Genomic DNA, 21,449 nt, shown 5'->3' on the forward strand with positions numbered 1-21,449 from the left:
ATTACATGAAGAGACAGAATCAATTGAGACAGCCTAAATACATAGAAATGTGGCAAGTTCTCCATGATGTTTGGAAAGAACCTATCTGCCGACAAAATTCTATATGCTTTATTGACAGCATGCACTCGAGTTGGCATGGAACATGGCACTCCAAAAGTTTGCACAAAAGCTGATGAGCCATGCAATGGCAGCATTATAATGCATTCATAATGTTTCATAATACACCTTATATGTTGCAACTTCTTATAAATAATTGCATTATTATACAGTACATTAATATTACATAATATTTACCTATTCAAAGTTATACCTTAAATAGTATAATGCATTATAACACAATAAACATTCACTTTTATCTGCAGAAGTTGTAATGTAATATATATATATATGTATGTATATTAGGTATCTCATATTGCTGTCATGCAAAAGAAGCATAGTTTAAACAGACGTAGAGCTTTATGACATAATCGTATACCATTATAAGTGGTCTTGGTCTGCTTTAAGTAAAGTTACAAAAGCAATGGGTGGTAAGCACTTGACACTTGGTGAGAAATTGAAAGGGATTTTAGAACCTGGGCTCACCAATCACAGGAATGGGCAATAGTGGCACAGGTGGAATCACCTGATTAGGCTTTCCCATCAAATGACCTGTTTGGCATGTCCGGCAGAATTTGGCTACATCTTTCTTGAGACCGGGCTAAAAGAAACGTCTGAGAATACGGCTGTAAGTTTTCATTACCCCCAGATGACCGGACAGCTGGTGATCATGTGCGAAACACAACACCTGCTGCCGAAAAACAGCGGGGACTATAATCTGAAACACAGCATTCCAGTCAAGGTCAGTAACAGCATTAGAACACCATTTACGCATTAGCAAACCATCTTCCACAAAGTAAGCAACCTTTTCCTCTTTGGCAATGTCAGGGTCCACAGCAGAGGAAAAACATTTACTCAGGGATTGATCAGCTTTTTGTGCAGTGATAATTTGTTCACAAGTGACAGACGAGGTTAAGTTGTCAGGGCTTGTCACAGCGTTTTCTGTAGCGTTTACAGACTTTGTACTTGTCTGGTTTCTCACAGATAGGGGAAGGTCAGACTGAGTTGGAGGCGATTCATTTACAAATACAGAAGCCATAAAAGAGTCAGTCAAGCTAATTCCATTGCCCATTTTACATGACCGAGCTCACGTAACAGTGCACGCAGAAAAAAAATCAGGATAAGCTTTGGTTAACTCACCTGCATGGGAAAAAACATCTGGTGTGTCCAACAACTTGAGTGCATGCTGCCATTAAAGCATATAGAATTTCCTCCTACTAGGTCACTCCCAAGTATAAAAGTTATCCCTTTTACAGGAAGTGAAAAACGTGCCCCAACCTTTACAAAACCAGTGAGTAAATCACACTGTAAATGAATAAGGAATAAAGGTACTTTTACACCACCCATTTCAATGCCTTGAATAAGCACACTTGAACCACAGTATGACTTTTCTGACAACGGCAACATGTCAGAGACAATAAATGACTGCGCAGCACCTGTATCATGCAGTATTTGAATTTCTTTTTGATCTTCACAATTACCAGTCAGTGAAATTAACCCTTTCATGAGAAATAGTTTAAAGCTACAATCAGATACATCATCATGGGGTACAGTACTGGCTATCTCTGGGACAGTTTTCACAAAACCTACACTCTTTGGCTGTGGCTGCAGTTGCTTTCGCTTCAGCGCAAGGTAGTCAGCAATTACGTGACCCTGCTTATGACAATAAAAACTCAAACTCTTTAGGTTGCAGAAGACTGGGTTTCGGTCGGGAGGGCTGAGATTGAGAAGACATGGACATTAAAGTCTTCTCGGTGTGCGCAGATGAACAAATTTTTATGCGCGAGCACAAATTCATCTGCTGGCACGGGTGCCTGAGACAACGAAGTCACCTTCTGCTCATTTAAATGTACCACAACACACTCAGGTAAGCAGAACTTGAACTCCTCAAGCAAAATTAACTCCCTCAACCCACTGAAATCAACAACTTTGCTTGCAGCACACCACTTGTCAAACAAAATGACTTTCTCCCATGCAAATTCTACAAAGGTCTGGTTTACACTTTTCTTATGGTTTCTAAATCTTTGTCTATTGGCTTCTGGAACCAACTCATATGCACAAAGGATTGTTGATTTAACAGTCTCATACTTCAAACTCTCTTCCAAAGAAAGTGTGGAACAGATTTCTTGGGCCTTACCAACTAACTTACACTGAAGTAACAGGGACCACACATCCTTTGGCCAACGGAATGATGCAGAAATGCGCTCGAAAGTGCTGAAGTATGAATCGACCTCCGTCTCCCTGAACTGAGGCACAAGAACTATATGTTTATTAACATCAAAGGTGGTCGAGGGTGGATCAACTACCAAAGAGACATTACCGACCGATACGGGGCTTGGTTGCACAGCCGAACCGGCAGCAATTTTCATTGCCTCCAGCTCTAGCTGTCGCAACTTTACCTGTTTATCGGCCTCCATTTCCAATCTGCGTATTTCCAGCTGCAGCTCCAACTCGGCCTGGCACTCTTGAACCCTCTCGTGCCTCCATTTACAAACAGGCCAGGAAGACTTTCAGCCGCGCTCCATTTTTAGACCCCATGGAGGCGGGAGAGAAAGTATCAAAGGGCGGCAATTCAGCTTTGGCCTCGGACTCCGCCTTGACCTCTGCTCCAGCCTCAACCTGCCCATTGTTCCGCTCGCCCACTGAACTGAGATGCTGCACACCAGTGCCAAGAGGGCCTGTCTCTTCGCCACCATAAGCACCCGGCAAAACAAGGACACTGAGCTCACTCAATCGATCAAAAATAATACCCTTCATTTCTCGTTTAAGAGCTTGCCTCACAATGGGAATATTATAATGGCCTGCAATGGCAACCAAATCATCCTTCCTGCATTTTTCAAACTGTTCAGCTGTTGAATTATTAATAAATACCTGCAAATCAAATGACCATGACTGTTATTGCCAACGGGTAAACCACGCACACACCAACACACCGCATCAATCTAAACCCTAACCAATACAACAACAACAAACTAACTCTAACCTGTTCCAACACAATTTCCACAGTACAAAAATAATTTTTAACAGCTCGGGAAATGGATTTTAACATCCCGGACGAGCCCCCAATAATGTTAGGACCCCAGATGTATTTTAAAAGGGGTAATAGGGTGTAACATTGACTATTAAAAATTACCTTATGTGCTGGACAAACAGGTAACCAAATAACAATGATGCGGAGCATCGTGGTTTACAAACAGAAATGTATAATAAAGTGAAAAGTGAAAGTGCAACAGTGAATGTGATATTTAGAATATTTACAAAGAAAATAACAAAACAAAGCCTAACTCACGTTAAGAACCCTCTACACTGACTACTAAACCAAAGAGAATGAAAAGAAAGTCTTCAGCGTCAGTGACACGCCCTAACTATTTTACACTTTATCAAAACCAAAAGTACAGTGGATGGCATTTGCCCCTAACCTAGTGTGTCCCCTACGTGTTGCGCAATGTATGACACGTGACCTGCTTACCTGTCCGCTTCTCCCGGTGGGCAAACATACACAGAATAAAAAAATGGCAGATGTAATGACTGGTTGAATATATATGGGATTGACGAGACTGATACACGAAAGCAGACTAACATACAGTATTTTACAAGCAACACAGAATCGAATTTTTAACAACAACAGCAGCAGTGATGGCAAAAGCAAAGTGATAGCTAAGGCTGGGAATCGATTCCAAATAGAATCGATTCCTCGATTCTGAGGCGTTTGGAATCGAGAATCGATTCGAAACGTTGGAATCGACTACAAAGCTGGAGTTGATTCCTTCCGGGGAAACCGGTTGATATTTTCGGACTGTGTTTATTTCCTCGACCACTGAACTACTACACATTTTAGAAGCCTAACAGCACTATACAATTTACAAAATGACTATCTTAATGATCATCAATCTGACTCCGAGTCAAATCCACTCCGTTTGTTGATCTGTATGAAGCAATCACACAAGCCCTTCAACATATCTGCTTTCCAGACCTGGATAGTCTGCCGGGTTGTTTTTTGTTTTTTTGTTTTTTTGTTTTTTTTTTACTTTGGATTAAACTAATAATCAAGTAACATAACAAATTTGTGACAGTAATTTGGCACACAGTAATAACTTCCCCGATGTTACAACACAAGTCTGCAACAAGGAGATGGCAGAGTTGAGTTAGCTTCCCAGATCACATCAATAAATCGGTATGTTAAAGTTTAAATTATAATTGTGCTGCACTTATAAAAGCGAGAATCTAACGCTTCTCTACTCGTTCTCGACATTTTTACAGCGTTTAAAACATTTTACATATATTTATTTTTTTAGTAGCCTACATTTTACACAATTTTACATTAAAATTATATAAAAAAAATAATAATTCAAAAACAAAAATGTTAAATACACGTTAATATATATATATATATATATATATATATATATATATATATATATATATATATATATATACACGTATATATTGTATAAACCAGTACAACAATGGATTTTTTAATAAAACTGAAATGTATTGTTTGGACATTTTATTCAGTGTACAAAAGGTAGTTGACAATTACTGTACATTTTAATATAAACCTCTTTCTAAACAAGAACTCATGCGTCGTAACATACAATTTAAATGGTGTTTTTTAAGATTATTTTGGAAATGTAAGATTTATTTCTTGGAAATGCAGGCGCATCTACTCAAACTTCCCTCAAATTGATCTCATGGGACTGAAGCATCGCGCTTTCGTATGTGCGTATATGCCCTGATTTAATCTTAGAATGGACCTATTAATAGTAAATGTCATTCATGCTATTATAAACAGTGCAAAGAACGATTTGCAGTGAGCTGTTTATTATGATATTTAACTTAGCCTCCCGGTTTTTTCGGAATCGAAAAAGAATCGATTAAATTGGTCTGGAATCGACTCTTAGAATCGATTCTAACGATTCCAAAACCAGGAATCAGAATCTGAGTCGATTCCCAAATTTCTGGAATCGAACAGCCCTAGTAATAGCGTTAGTGAAGCTGCTGCGGGTGGTCTGGGGGCTGTTTTATTACTCCTGGTATGGGATTATTGAAAAGGAGGGGTAGTGACGTCAGCGGGTTAATGATGATTGACGGATGAATGGACCAATAACGGGGATCTAAGAAAGTGAACGTAAACAGACAGACACGGGTAAAAAACAAAACGCATACAAACACGGCACAGGGACGTAAAAGTATTCTTATAAACAGCCATAACATAAACTTGTAACATACATTTATCTAAAAATGCACAGAATTTTGCCCAACAGGCTGTAATTGAAGTGGTACATTGGCCTAATGAAAATACCTATAACAAATTCAAATACATTATAAATCAAGAGGAGTAATGAGACTTAAGCTTTACTTGTTATATTTCCCTAAAAATGTTTAGTCACTTAATGAAAGTGATTTTGTATATGTCTAGGTTATTAATGTCTTAATTGGATGGACTGCACTGTACCATACTTTATCCATTGTATTTTAATGCTTTTTTTCATATCAGGGCATTTCTGTAGTTTTTATGTCTGGACAAGTCCAGTATAGAATCAGTTAGATTTTTTTTATTATTCTTGGGTGTGTTTTGTATAAGTAATAACAAAGATTTGGCTACATGTATGATCAACATGCATTCTTTTATCTGAGAATGAGAGCTACTGATATGTTTGAACTTTGTTACTCAACAAGTGTCTTTCTTAATGTCTCAGTTTACATTGAATGTGTTTTTCTTTGTATTCTGTGCATTTGTAAATAACTTCCATTTTACAAGCTTGTCTTGTAATGTCTTATAACCATTTTAAAATATCTTATGGATGTTTATAAAGACTAATTATGGGATGTTTGCTTTTGTCATTTTTACTTAAAGCATAACATATAACTTCTACTGCTGTGGAGACTGATGTTGTAATGCATTTTACTCAGCGGTATGATTATGATAAGTACAATATTTTATTATGATTGTGGTTAAAATTATTTATGTGAAGTTATAACATATAAGGTGTATTATGAGACATTAAACATGCATTAATGCATTTACAATACAATGCATTTTAAATATGGGCTTCATTAAAAGTGTTACCATAATCTGATCTGAATGAGTTGAAATGGTCAATGACAAAAATGTGCTAAAATTTGATTAGTGATCTGGAAGATCCTGATTTCTGTCTAGAAGATCTTTGTTTTTATTTTCACATTTCAATATGCTAAAATTGTAATTTTTACAATTCAACTGTAGTTTAATTGAAAAACTATATATAATAATAATAATAATATATATATATATATATATATATATATATATATATATATATATATATATATATATATACACACCCCATAAAAAAATTGCATAGTTTTTATGAATTATGAAATTTTATCCCAGTGAAAAATGTTAGCCATTTCAGTTTTTTGTTTGGACTAAAATTGCCCGCACCTTATTTGCCTGTCCAATGATGTCCACATTCTCTGCCTTGTTTACAGCAGACCTCAGGCCATTCTGATCAGGAAACTGAAAAAAAAAAAAAAAAAACGAATGAGAGAAACATATGTAAATGTCATGATACATAACTTTTACTCCAGTTTTCAGAGATCTCCTCCCGACCAGCTTAGACCAGTATCAATTTCCATACAGGTCTAGCTGGTGGACCAGCAAAGCCAAGCTGTTCACCACCAATACTTAATTACTTAATTTGTAAAACTGGTTGAGAGAGGAAGTCTTGCTGGTTGAGATATGCAAGTATCCAAAAAATATATAAGCCCCTATTTTAAGAGCGCAAGTGTTATGCGCAACACAATGCCTTAAGTCATAAGCGCAAAGTCAATGGGCATGGCCATGAAGTATTGGTATTTTTAGTACAAGCATTCAAGTCTAGGCGCAAGTGGGTTTGGCGAAATCACCCGCGCAACGCGCAAAATGCGTGACCAAGTACTGTTTAATTCCGAGGTTCTTCTCCGGTTATTTAACGTCTGCGTCCTATTATATAGTCCATTCCCTCAAGCACCAATTAATTAAACAAAGACAGCACATTGATAAGAAGTTGGTAGTGTAAATGGTCTGTATGCAATGAATTAGAAGAATTGAAAATTATGTTCTTCTGTGCATTAACTGCGTTCTTGATGAATGCCAGACATATTTCTATGACAGTGACACGCTCCTTTAATATGCATGGAAAATGTGATTCTTGTAAGAATTTGGATGTATGCTCCATTAAATTAAGTAATTATTATTAATCATGTTCATCGACTGACACACAAATCATGGCTTGAATTAAAAGTGATTGTATCAGAACGCACTTCACTTCTACCAGTCGATTTTGATTTTGAAAATTTTTATTAATTTATTGAAACCAAATTTATTCAAACCAAAAATATTTCTAAATTCAATTTACACTTCAAATGAAATGAAAAATAAAAATAACGAAGTGGTAAAATATATATTTTTTTTAAATCCAAACATTTTATTCTATCCAACTTGTTCCACCAGCCCCTTTTGCAGTGACTTAAAATTCACTATGACAACTGGTGGAAAATTACTAGTCAAAATTAAATCATAAATACAATTGTAAATATACAAGAATAGTAATACATATACACTCACTGGCCACTTTATTAGGTACACCTGTACATCTACTTATTCATGCAATTATCTAATCAGCCAATTGTGTGGCAGCAGTGTAATGTATAAAATCATTCAGATAGGGGTCAGGAGCTTCAGTTAATTTTCACATCAACCATCAGAAAGGGGAAAAATTGTGATCTCAGTGATGTAGATCGTGGCATGATTGTTGGTGCTAGACGGGCTGGTTTGAGTATTTCTGTAACTGCTGAACTCCTGGGATTTTCACGCACAACAGTCTCTAGGGTGTAAAGAGAATGGTACGAAAAACTAGAAATATCCAGCGAATGGCAGTTCTGTGGGCGAAAACGGCTTGTTAATGACAGAGGTCAGAGGAGAATGGCCAGACTGGTCCAAGCTGACAGGAAGGTGACATTAATCCAAATAAACACGCATTACAACAGTGCTATGCATAAAAGCATTTCAAAACACACAACATGTCGAACATTGAGGCGGATGGGCTACAGCAGCAGAAGACCCCTTCAGGTACCACTACTGTCAGCTTAGAACAGGAAACTGAGGCTGCAGTGGGCACAGAAACTGGACAATAGATGATTTGAAAAACATTGCCTGGTCTGACAAATCTGGATTTCTGCTGAGGTACACAAACGGTAGGCCCACTGCAGTCTCAGTTTTCTGTTCTTGGCTGACAGAAGTGGAACCCAACGTGGTCTTCTGCTGTTGTAGCCCATCCGCCTCAAGGTTCGACATGTTGTGCATTCTGAGATGCTATTCTTCTCAGTACAATTGTACAGAGTGGTTATCTGAGTTACTGTTGCCTTTCTATCAGTTTGAACCAGTCTGGCCATTCTCCTTTGACCTCTCTCATCAACAAGGCGTTTTCGTCCACAGAACTGCCGCTCACTGGATGTTTTTTTGTTTTTCGCACCATTCTCTTTACACTCTAGAGACTGTTGCATGTGAAAATCCCAGGAGATCAGCATTTACAGAAATACTCAAACCAGCCCATCTGGCACCAACAATCATGCAACGGTCTAAATCACACAGATCAAATTAACATTAACTGAAGCTCCTGACCCATATTTTGCATGATTTTATACATTACATTGCTGCCACACGATTGGCTGATTAGATAATCGCATGAATAAGTAGATATACAGGTGTACCTAATAAAGTGGCTGGTGAGTTTAAACATGACAATAAAAATAATAATTGAACAATAAAACATGACCTCTAGAAAGTTTAACACAAATCTCATAATTGTTTCTTTCAACAAACGGCTTCAACAGTGATTGAAGGGACATCATTTTGATGTTCTGTACTTTCAGAAATTGGACATGAACTTTATTACACCTGCTGATGAAATCTCCAAACTGCAAATGCAGGAACTGAATTTGGACAAGTTAAGAGGGGGTATTGAAACGTTGTTGTGCTAAGACCAAATTCTTAGGAAAATAGCAAATTGCGCTTTGCGCCACTTCATTTACATACAACACACCCACAGTTTGGGCACCTACACCCACAGTAGTGCCAACACTTCCACCCATGCCCAGTTGTGCTTTGTGCTGGCACAAAAACTGCGCTTAGAAGTAGCGTGAAAATTGGATAAGACGTTGCGCACGGTCGTAGCACGTAGTGCTGCGCTTTGCGCACTCACGAAAATAGAGCCCATAGTCTCAAATCAAAAAGAGCTTGCACATTTATTATTAACTGCTCCACAAAATATCTTTAATAAATAACCATGTGGTTAATGTTTCAACCCACACTTCTTAAGAAGACTCTTGTGTGGGTCGAAACATTAACCACATGATTATTCATTGAAGATATTTTATGGAGCAATAAGTAAGTGTGCGAGCTCTTTATTTTTTTCTTTCTTTGAGCTAGTTAGCCTAGTGCTGACACCAGCAAACCAGCATCCCATACTGGGGAACAGCATCATGTCAGGGAACACAGCTTATGTTGGTCTTTTCAGCAGGGGAATCATCACAACATTACACATCCCTTACAGCATTCCCTTTATTGTCTGTGTTTCAGTGTTCCTGCTTCCCATCAATGGGAGCATTTAAGCCTTTGCGTGCAACAGCTGAGCAGGTTATGCATATTGCTCATCTGTAGTTTGAGAAAAATTGTGTGTAGTAGACATGTAATCTAAGCTAGTAAATTGTTGTGCTTATTGTGCAGGTTTTACAGTACTACTTATAATGTTTCCATGCAGGAATATTAATGCAGAACTTACTGTGCTCTAAAGAGGGACCTGAGACAACAATTACATGTCTACAGCTCAAAGAAACTGAAGATAATTGTAGAACAGTTCGTTCACGCTTGTATTTTATTTGCTCTTAAATGTTCAACCTAAAATCTATCAGGAACACTGAAGTGGAATCAAAATAATAAGGATGCCTCACTAAGCAGCAATTACAGAATTCCCCAATGAGCTTTTTACTGGTTTGTGCCCATGATTACAGTTCTGGTTTAACTTACATCAAGATTTGCATCCACAGATAGTTTGTCCAGTTGTGGCTTAAGGGAAGTGCAGTTTACACATTCTGACTTGTGTAGAGTGGTATTAATGCGCTGCGACACTGCAAATAAATTAGCATGTAGCTCATCCACCTTTGGTTTCAACTGCTCCAAGGTCTTATTAACCTGCAGCAGTCCAACACTGGTGCTGTTTATCACTGGAATGGAGACAAACATAAAAAAAATAAAATCTTTCTTTGCTGTTTAAATCAACTGATTAATGAATGCTAGAAGGCTTGAACATGCATCAAAGTCAGTGTTCAACTAGGTTTGGGACAAAAACACCACAAAATTGGACAAAAAGTGCCCCCGTTGTGAATACCTCTGTTTTTAGTTATCTAACATTTTATATATTGCATAACCTACACTGTAAAAACGTTTTATCAGCTAACCTAAAAAAAAGTAACATCTAAATTAACTGGTTTTATCAGAGTCAAAAATGTTATTTAATCTGGTTTAAACAATCTGGCAAAATAGGTTACACTAACTTTTCTTTTTTTCAGTGTAGGATTCTATTCTAAGTCTATGTAGTAATGCGTTTAGCACATTTGGAGACACTATAGCGACCTGTTGCTGCATCTATGTGTATTCACTCAGAGTAGCGGTGTGTGTTGTTGATTTTGAAGCTAATATGAAGTGTCTTTTGATTAACAAATTTAAAATCTACTAGGAAAACACTGAACGCAAAGAAAACGAAGACAAACAACTCCTAAACCTGAAACAGCGATAATATCAATATCTACTCTGACAGTACACATTGTAGACTGTAGTTTATTGCGTCATGATATGTCTTGTGCATATATTAGAGCTACTTTTGTATATGATGTTGATTTGACTTCAAATAATTGATCATTTAAATTACTTGACATAAATGGGGCAAACAATTAATAAAAATAATCTCGGGCACTGCCATGCATACATAAACTATTGCAGGTACAAGCCCTCCTAACATTTCTTTTGGAGCACTGTGCATTGTCCAAATAATTCACAGTCACATTACTGCCTCAAACAGAGCATATAACCAGCTAAACACCTATAAGAATATTACAATACTTATTCTGCAGACTACTAGCGCAATAATTGGTCATCAAGGGCAAGTTGTGCTGGGTGGACTGCTGTATTGTTTGATGTGTCCACAAAGATGTACCTTGAGCTATTTCCATAATGGAGTTTAGTGCTGGACTGAGGGGATCTTTAAGACCATTCTGGATCAATTTGCCAATCAAGGGCCCTGTTTCTATGAGACAAACAATACACTAATTAACTGTGAGATCAGTATAAAACAAACATAGCTTAATAGCATTCAGGGTATCAAAAGAAAAAACTCTTGAGAGGTATGAGACGTACCATTTAAGTTATATTTAACCTTATCCACGGTCACTGAGCTCTCATCCACCACTTGTTGGATTTGCTGTTTAGAAACAGAAAGTTTAAGTCTAATGCTTTATCATTTACATATTAAATTAAATTCAGCCTTGTTTTTAAAATTTGATATGCATGTCACTTGTTAAGGTAAAATGCCCTGGCACATTGTTTACTGTAGGAATAAAGTTTAAGAAAAGGCCACAATATATACATCTGATGTGTAACATTTAAATTATTCATATAAAATGCAATGCTATACCACTGGAACAGAGGCAAGATAGACTCTGAAATGTTCCAAAATGTTGGTGAGTTCACTGGAGCTGTGCATCACAGTCTCTGAAGTGTATGTACTGCTGAGGAACATGCAAACGTTCCCAGCCCTGCACAGAAATTCATATTAATAATACAATTAATATAGTAATTAACAATAAAATTTACAATTAAAATATTATAATTAAAAATCTAACATTAAAAAATAAAAATAGTATATCATTAATAGACTATTAATATATCATCAACAATTGACAGACAAACAATTCCTCTCAATCAGACAGAAGATTCTGGTGTTTATACAGAAGAATGTATAGAAGAATACAACAATAAATAATTAGTGAGTATTTGTAAAAAGTTTAGAATCTGTAAGTAGTGTGTTAGCCATCATTTAAAGGGATAATTCACCCAAAAATGAAAACTCTCTCATCATTTACTTACCCTCATGACATCCCAGATGTATATGACTTTCTTTCTTCTGCTGAACACAAACAAAGATTTTAAGAAGAATATTTCAGCTCTATGGGTCCTCACAATGCAAGTGAATGTTGACCAAAATTTTGAAGCTCCAAAAGGACATAAAGGCAACATAAAAGTAATTCATACTTTACAGTGGTTAAATCTATATCCTCAGAAGTTATATAAAAGGTGTGGGTGAAAAACAGGTCACCATTTAAGTCCTTTTTTTAGTCTCAATCTCCACTTTCACATTCTTTTACTTTTTTTTTTTTTTTTGCGATTGCATTCTTCATGTATATCGCCACCTACTGGGCAGAGAGGAGAATTTATAGTAAAAAAAGACTTGAATATTGATCTGTTTCTCACCCACACTTATATCGCTTCAGAAGACATGGATTTAACCACTGGAGACGCATGGATTACTTTCATGCTGCCTTTATGTGCATTTTGAAACTTCCAAATTTTGGTACCAATTTACTTGCATTGTGAGGACCTATAGAGCTGAAATATACTTCTAAAAATCTTCAGCAGAAGTACATAAGTCATACCCATTTGCGATGTCATGAGGATAAGTAAATAAGAGAATTTTCAGTTTTAGTTGAACTATCCCTTTAAGATCACTAAATCTTAAATTCAAACTGGTGCTTACAGAATTAGTGCAGTGATGACAAATGTGGACCAATAAAAGCTCTTCCGCTTGCAATGGATGTTCGCTGTCTGTTCCTGGTACATGCGACCCCCGCAGTTGCCACAGCAACGACAGCAAGCAAAGATTAGGCCAATTAGAGGCATGAAAATGATGAAGAGGATACCAATGGCCACGCAGACCAGAAAACCTAACTCATACTGCAAAATCTGCCCATAAGTGAGAGAGGTTAGAAAGGTTAGTTGAGGGTGAATAACTCCGAGCTATATGTTACATTACAATACATATTAGGTTATGGATGAGATCAATTGAAAAACTTCTTGATGACTCATAATATACACATGCATTCTCATGTGCTGTGTTCCAAAGTACCCATGTGATCAAAGTTTACACAACACAATATGCCTGCATTGGCATCATCTGCCTATGGTAATCATTTCCTGAGCAATTTGTATACACATGCATATACTACAATTTGTTGCCATCATGACATAGCATTATACTAAGAATTTAACAGAACTCCCCTTAATAGGCCTGAAGCTATTTTTGATATGTAAAGTTTTTCTCCCTGTTAAACAAAGACTATTATTAATGGAAAGGATGTTTTAGGTACTTGTTTAATTTATATTCCTTAGGGGTTTCCTCTCTCCTGTCCAAGCAGTGCCAACTACATCTGAGTAAGAACAGCCTCCCTAAATATGACAAATCATCTAGTCCTACTATGGTCTCATAATTTGTCTTTAATTAACTGGAGATAGCCAATATAGCTCCCGACGCCCAAACATAAACACACAATAGAGTTCAATAGGGAGCTGGGGGGGGTCCTAGAGGCATGGCCTGGCGAGACAGGGCATGGGGCAGGAGACCAGGGCAGAGCCAGTGGCCTGAGAAGTGGCTCCAGGAAAAGAGCGGGGTCCAGTGGCCTAGGGGGTGACCACAGAGTAGGGTCAGGAGGTCAGGGAGGCAGCCACAGGACATGGTCAGGAGGCCTGGGAGGTGGCCACCAGACATGGTCAGGAGGCCTGGGAGGTGGCCACCGGACATGGTCAGGAGACAGAGGCTCAGGAGGGTGGCGGGGTCCTAGAGGCATGGCATGGCCTGGCGAGACAGGGCGTGGGGCAGGAAACCAGGGCGGAGCCAGTGGCCAGAGAAGTGGCTCCACGAAGAGAGCGGGGTCCAGTGGCCTTGGGGGTGACCACAGGGTAGGGTCATGAGGCCTGGGAGGCAGCCACAGGACATGGTCAGGAGGCCTGGGAGGTGGCCACCAAACATGGTCAGGAGGTGGCCACCGGACAGGGACAAGAGACAGAGGATCAGGGGGGTGGTGGTGTCCTAGAGGCATGGCCTGGTGAGACAGGGCATGGGGCGTGGCCTGGCGAGACAGGGCATGGGGCAGGAGACCAGGGCAGAGCCAGTGACCAGAGAAGTGGCTCCAGGAAGTGAGCAAGGTCCAGTGAACTGGGTGGTGACCACAGGGTAGGGTCAGGAGGCCTGGGAGGCAGCCACCGGACATGGTCAGGAGGTGGCCACCGGACAGGGACAAGAGACAGAAGCTCAGGGGGTGGAGCCGTGGAAGTCTCAGGGACTGGCCACAACAGGGGAACAGTCTTGGTGGCTGTGAGCACAGGCAGTGGAAGGGTAACAGTCTCCATAGTCATGAGCATGGGCAGTGACAGGGGAACAGCCTTCGCGGTCGTGAGCATGGACAGTGACAGGGGAACGGCCTCTGTGGTTGTAAGCAAGGGCAGAGACTGGGGAATGACCTCCGTGGTCGTGAGCATGGGCAGTGACAGGGTAAAGGCCTTCGTGGTCGTGAGCATGGGCAGTGACAGGGGAATGACATCCGTGGTCATGAGCATGGGCAGAGACTGGGGAGTGACCTCCGTGGTCGTGAGCATGGGCAGAGACTGGGGAGTGACCTCCGTGGTCGTGAGCATGGGCAGAGACTGGGGAGTGACCTCCGTGGTCGTGAGCATGGGCAGAGACTGGGGAGTGACCTCAGTGATTGTGAGCATGAGCAGAGACTGGGGAGTGACCTCCGTGGTCGTGAGCATGGGCAGAGACTGGGGAGTGACCTCCGTGGTCGTGAGCATGGGCAGAGACTGGGGAGTGACCGCCGTGGTCGTGAGCATGGGCAGAGACTGGGAAATAGGAGCCCTTCTTTTCGTCTTCTGCTTCCAGACGGCCTTGAGCACAGCTGTGGCGGAATTGGAAGATGGAGCCATGGCAGGCTCAGTGGTCATGGCTTGGCATGACGGGATAGGCGTGCTGACTTGAAAAGGTGTGGCAGACGTGGCGACATGGCAAGGTGGGGCTGCTTGACTAGGCATGGCAGGCATAGTGGTTTGGCTTGACATGGCAGGTGGGACAGCATGGCATGATGAGTCAGACATGGCATGACGTAGATGACGTGGCAACACAGCAAGGCAGGGCTTCTTGACTGGGCATGGCAACAAGGCATGACCTGGCAGACGTGGCGGCCTAGGCATTGCGCTGGCCTTGGGACGGACAAGTCTTCAAGAACTGGCTCGTGGCAGATGGGGAACTCTGGCTCGGTGGCCATGACGGGGAACTCTGGCTCGGCGGCCATGACGGGGAACTCTGGCTCGGCAGACTCGGACGATGGCGAAATCAGGGCAGCTGATGGCTCGGATGAGACGGTTACTGTAGGAGTGCCATGTTCTTCATCAGCCACTCCCACAGTGAAGGCTGAGCCACTCAATCGAAGAGCAAAGTCAATATTTTTGACCAAATTCCAACTATATCTGCCTCCAGGCAGCATGGAGGATATAGGCTCATTTAGCCCAAAACGGGAAATGTACTTAAAGGCGATCTCATTGAAATCCACCTTGCTAGCCAGAGCGCAGAAGTCTTCCACATATTCCTACATGGAACGGTTTCCCTGGCATAACTGCAAGAGGCAATCTGCTGGGTTCATGTTGATGGTTGAGTATACTGTAACGTTCAGGCAGGGCAGAGAAAGCATGAGCAGGATGAAGACGATGACGAGATGAATGTGAGAACCCAAGTGCAGTTTATTATTCAGCCTTGCCTTGCCTTGCCTTGCCTACCATTACACCAAAACAATACTCGACAAAGGACTAGAGAACTTGAGGGCTATAAATACACAGACTTGGTAAACAAGTTAACAAGACAATGAAACATGAACCAATAACAAGACTAAACTAATAACAAGATAACCAGGCAATAACCATATGAACCAATGACATAACAGAACTGATAACAAGACTCATGAACACAAACCAATGAGGAGACAGGACTAATAAACATAGTGGAACAAGAGGGACATATGACAGAAACATGACAAGGAACCAATAAGAACTAAACACGTGAAAACATGGCAGGAACAGGAAATCACATGACAGGAACGAGGAACTTAGTTTTCAAAATAAAGACATAAAAACACACGAAAACATGACACCTTACATACCTCTTTAACTGTGTCTCCTTGTGTGATTACACTTAAGTCTTCTATCATTCTAACCACCAAATCTACAGGGAACAAATATGCCATTAAGTCACATGCATTTCTTTTTCATATTTATTTACATAGCACAAAATAAACAGTGTTCAAGCATTTTGATTTTGCTTTAAGCTTCTCAGAGGTAAACAGTAATAATATGCACAAGGCTCTTTTACAACACCCAGTGAAATATCATTTGTTATTTGTTTTTTAATTGTTTAAATAGTCGTTGATGTGTAGCTAATAGGCATTGTAATAAAATACTTTACTGAAGCAAACGTAGAACAGTATGAATAGAAGTTTGTCATCACTGGAACAACATTGACTTGTTTCTATGGAGTAATATTCTATTCTATTGTTAAAGCAAGGCATGGGTCTGTAAAAAATAATTAATGTTTATAAATCTATCTAGTGCAGGGTGGCATGTAGAGATGTAGATCAAAAAGAAATTGTTTACATTTTGGGAACAGCTTTAACCTTTATAAGGTCTGCGATACAAATAAGTTTCTCTCATCTTAAAAGTTATTTCCTTCTCAGAAAAGACTGATTAAATATTTGCCTTTCCATTTGAAGTCCATCTAGATCACAACTATATACTTAAGAAGTGCACAGCAATAAAAAAATTAAATAATAATGGTAAACAAATGACTTTGGAATGGAAGGGAAGGGAAGGGGAGGTAATTCAAATCTCATGGACTTTTGCATGGTATTTGCACAGTGGTTTTGCTTCTGACAATTAAAGTGCTTTTATCCCCACTGAATGAATACCATGTTAAAAACAAACCTAGCCTATTAACCTCCAGTAATGAGCCTAATATAGCCATGCATAGATGAACCCAGGTAACAAGGATTTCTTGACAGATAACTCAGCTTGTAAACAGCATCTCCAACTAGCTTTTTCCATTTGTATTGAATACACCTTTGTTGAACATGTGGCCCAAGACTACATCTACAAACACATAAATGGTGAACTCACCTTTAGGGAAAGGATTGGGCTGGACAGAGCCCAGGAAAGAATTTACAATTGGAGACATAAAGGCACTATTGAAGGTCAGTTGAGAAGCTGTTATATTTGCACTTTGTAGCTCTGGTCTCATTGTTTCTACTGAACATGAAGGCTGCACACTCCCACATGGCAAAGGAAGCAGCAGCAAAAAGCATCTGCAAATGAAAGCCCCAAACTCCAAGCCATTCATTCTGGACTCCATCTTGATTAGTAGTCAATTATAATGGGCTTCCGGCTCATGTCTCTGTTCCCGTGGCTCTCAAAATTCACCTATAATATCATAATGAATGTCACAATTACAAAAAACAGCCATAAAAAATTTATAAAAAATATATTTTTAGTTTATTTAGTTTAACCCTCATGTTCTGTTTGGGGTCAGAGAAGTATTTTTGCTGCTTTTCAATTTACTTCATTGTTTTATGTCCTATCCATTTAAATTTGTAAAATCGAAGTTAACTTAATTAATTTGAGTTGGGGGTACATGAATACTTATTGTGGTGTTAATGTAGCTGTGGAGGTGTGGGCTTGGTTGAGCTTTCGTCCAGAGAGAGAGAGAGAGAGAGAGAGAGAGAGAGAGAGAGAGAGAGAAAGAGAGAGAGAGAGCGGGTGGTAAGTGTTACACTCTTGAAGATTAACTGCTTTATCTTGTTGCAGAAATGCTTGGGAGAGCTATAAAGAAGGGGAGAACATCAGAGGCGGGGAGAGGGACTGGAACGCATGTTCTCTGTGTGTCTGCGTGTTAATGTGTTTTGAAGACTTTGCTGAAAAGCAGTATTTGATGTCATTTACGTTAAAAACGGATCTTTGTTTGTTGTAAATAAATCCCACGTGGAATTGTTCTGCCGACTCCTGCTTCCTCCTTCCTCATAACCACGAACGGTGTTACAGTAGCATTGATAAAACTTGGCAGGGGATTCCCATTTCCCAGCATTCTTTGCACCAGACTCGATAGGGAGAGTAAATGTTAAACTTATGTGTTATTTTATGTGTTTTCATGTAAGATTTATATAAATGGGGATATTTGTTAGTGTGAATGTTTTATGTTGAGATTTAAAATAATTTATATTATGTTGGGGGTTACCATTACGGTGAAGAGCAGACTTTGAGCTAACAATAAGTATAGGCAGATATCCCAATGAAATTGATAGCTTGTTTTCTTTGAGCAAATACTGTGCAGACCATAGCATATAGATACTAAACTACACTCTGTAGTGCTTCTACATAGCATGTTTATCTACCATTTTCCTGACTTCTCCATGGGCGGCGCCATGAGACTTATTCTGGGATGCTCCACACTTCCACTTAGTTGTTGTTATTAGCTAGACTAACGTTACTGGTGATTGCGAGCAGCGGAAACTCTGGATGAATATGCGCTGTTATAGGGTGTTATAACAACTACAGGTGGCTTCAAAACTACTGTAAAATGAATGTCACAACAATAAGCCCCTACAAAAGCTGTCAATGCTGAAACATTTAGATTCATAATAATAATTTAATTAATTTTTCTTTATTTATCACACATTTGCAGTGAAATTCTTCTTTTTCACATATCCCAGCTAGGCTGGGGTCAGAGTGCAGGGTCAGCCATGATACGGCGCCCCTGGAGCAGATAGGGTCAAGGGCCTTGCTCAAGGGCCCAACAGTGGCATCTTGGCGGTGTTCGGGCTTGAACCCCCGACCTTCTGATCAGTAACCCAGAGCCTTAACCGCTGAGCTACCACTGCCCCTCAAACCATTTTTGAACCACCCGTCATTAAGAGGTTAAGTAAACACAGACTGTTCTTCCGTTTTTGACTGTTGTTAGTCATATTATAGTGCTTGGTAATGGAAATAAGTTGCAGAGCGGAAGTCTGTAGCATCCACATTGGAAGAACGCGCTAAGCAAAATGGGTAATTTCGCTGCCTGTGAAAAAGGTGGATAACATGCTAACATTTACTTTCACTAGTTAGTACATAAGAGTTACATTGACAAGTCTAATTTTGTTGGGTTTACCTAATTCAACAAGAGCGCAAGATCTTGCTGATGAGTCGGCTGTCACTGCCATTATCGCCATTGAGAAAGAGATTCTTATGTATTTAAAAACAGATGTTCTGCATGACCGTGTGATTGCTTAATTTATTAAACAGGAAAGGAGGACTGATTTTCACTTCAAGTAAATTGGTAAGTGCTTTTTGCATTGTTATAGCAACATCAGGAGTTTTGTGTAAATTAGGCTGCTTGAGCATTCAGTGTCGAATCAAGGTTTGAAAAGTAGTGCTGTGCGCCATTCAACTCGGAAAGTCGGATTTTACAACTTCCTACTAGGAAAAGTGCAATGGAATGCATCTTTAAGTCAGAATTACAACTTGTAGGCTTGTGCAGAAATTCTCAACTCCAATTTCGCCGAGATGCAGGGGCATGATATCACACAAACATGTGGACACTCAGGGAGATATACAAAGTAAGTGATAAACATTCACTTTATTAAGTAATATCATTAAATTAGTTTGTTTCCACATTATAATTCCAATATTATAATTTTAATGATATTAAAGCTTGTTTAACTAACGCCTGCAGAAACAGGTGTATAAAACATTATAATCTCTTTTGATAGTCGTACACCTGAAGCACAAATGCTAGTGCTGCAGCATTGTTTATCAGTTGGGTTGCTAGGAGACGTCTCTAATGAGAGTCAAACCCCTGCTAAGCTAACGGGAGTGGGGAATGGAGTGCATATTTGGTTGGAGATATCAAGTATAGGAATATCCCACATCCAACTTGAATGGAACGCAGCATAACCGTGTACCCTGACGAAACAAAATTTATTGCAAGCAACAATTAAATCGCAAATATTATTAGATAGATTTTTCCCGGTATTATGGACCTCCTTGGTAGATTCATATGAAAAATTATGATTTTGAATGTCTAAGATGTTCATTTCACAAACAGTCATGCTGCAGTTAAAATTAGGCTTGCTTGAGCATTAAGTGTCATTTCAATTCTGGCTTTCGTGTGTGGATGTGTTTTTTAAATGTCAATTGGTATTACTAGTTAGCTGCGACATAATGTATGATGCCCAAAAGCATAGGGTGTAAACTTGTGTTTTCTTAATGGCATGAATCATACTGAAGGCCTAGACTTTAAATGCATGGCCCGCCACTGGTTTCAACATATAGTAATACATTTTTTAAATCAAAAGTTATATATGTTAACATTAGTTAATGCACTATTAACAAACATAAACTAACAATGAACAATTTTATTTTTATTAACTAACATTAACAAAGATGAATAAATGCTGTTAAAAAATATATTGTTCATTGTTAGTTCATGAAACCTAATGCATTAATGTTAACGAATGAAACCTTATTGTAAAGTGTTACCCAAAAGAACAATACTTCTACAGCATTTGTTATTATTTCTTTCAATTTAAACATTTATAGTTGTATAAGTTAACATTAGGTAATAAAGTACGAACTTGAAAAATAGTGTATTTATAACAGTAACTAAGATTAATTAATGCTGTAAAATGATTGTTCATTGTTAGTTCATGATACCTAATGCATCAACTGCAGTTAACAAATACAACATTATTGTAAAGCGTTACCCAAAATTGTAATAAATCACACATCCTACATGAAAAATAAATAAATAAATCTGTTTTGGGGTCATAGAAACCCCAGATATAAAACTTGAATAAATGACATTTGTTTTAACATGCATTTCTCATTGTTGTACACTATAAAAGGTCACTTCTGCCATTTGTCTTTGTTATTAGTTGTAATTAGTTTTCTTGTATTTTTCTAAAATAAGTTAACAATGTAAAACAGAAGCAATGTTACTTTATTGGATAACACTCATATTTCTGGAAAAAAAAGAGCATGTCTACTTAGTGATACAACAGAGGGTTGAAGATTCAAAACTAGCTTTTGAAATAGCTTTGATTAGGTCTGTGAAACATATTGAAAGAATCTGACAAAATACTACTCTAGAGCATATTTTTGAGACCCAAGCTGATATGAAGTTCGGAAAAAAGCAGACTGTCAGGAATGGAAA

At 38.9% G+C, this 21,449-nt stretch overlaps 1 protein-coding gene across 1 annotated transcript in view; it reads right to left on the reverse strand.

Annotated features, from left to right (window-relative positions):
* Positions 1–21,449, reverse strand: part of prom2 (prominin 2) — a 34,369-nt gene that overhangs the window by 12,488 nt on the left and 432 nt on the right. The window contains exons 2-9 of the mRNA XM_051648442.1: positions 17,384–17,683; positions 16,375–16,436; positions 12,927–13,132; positions 11,808–11,928; positions 11,531–11,594; positions 11,331–11,420; positions 10,145–10,341; positions 6,521–6,595 (exon numbers count right to left, since the gene is read on the reverse strand). Of these exons, the coding sequence (XP_051504402.1) occupies positions 6,521–6,595; positions 10,145–10,341; positions 11,331–11,420; positions 11,531–11,594; positions 11,808–11,928; positions 12,927–13,132; positions 16,375–16,436; positions 17,384–17,615 (1,047 nt within the window). The 5' untranslated portion in view covers positions 17,616–17,683. The remainder of the gene's footprint in view (positions 1–6,520; positions 6,596–10,144; positions 10,342–11,330; positions 11,421–11,530; positions 11,595–11,807; positions 11,929–12,926; positions 13,133–16,374; positions 16,437–17,383; positions 17,684–21,449) is intronic.

Source organism: Myxocyprinus asiaticus, chromosome 21, assembly GCF_019703515.2.
Source record: "Myxocyprinus asiaticus isolate MX2 ecotype Aquarium Trade chromosome 21, UBuf_Myxa_2, whole genome shotgun sequence".
Lineage (NCBI taxonomy): Eukaryota > Metazoa > Chordata > Actinopteri > Cypriniformes > Catostomidae > Myxocyprinus > Myxocyprinus asiaticus.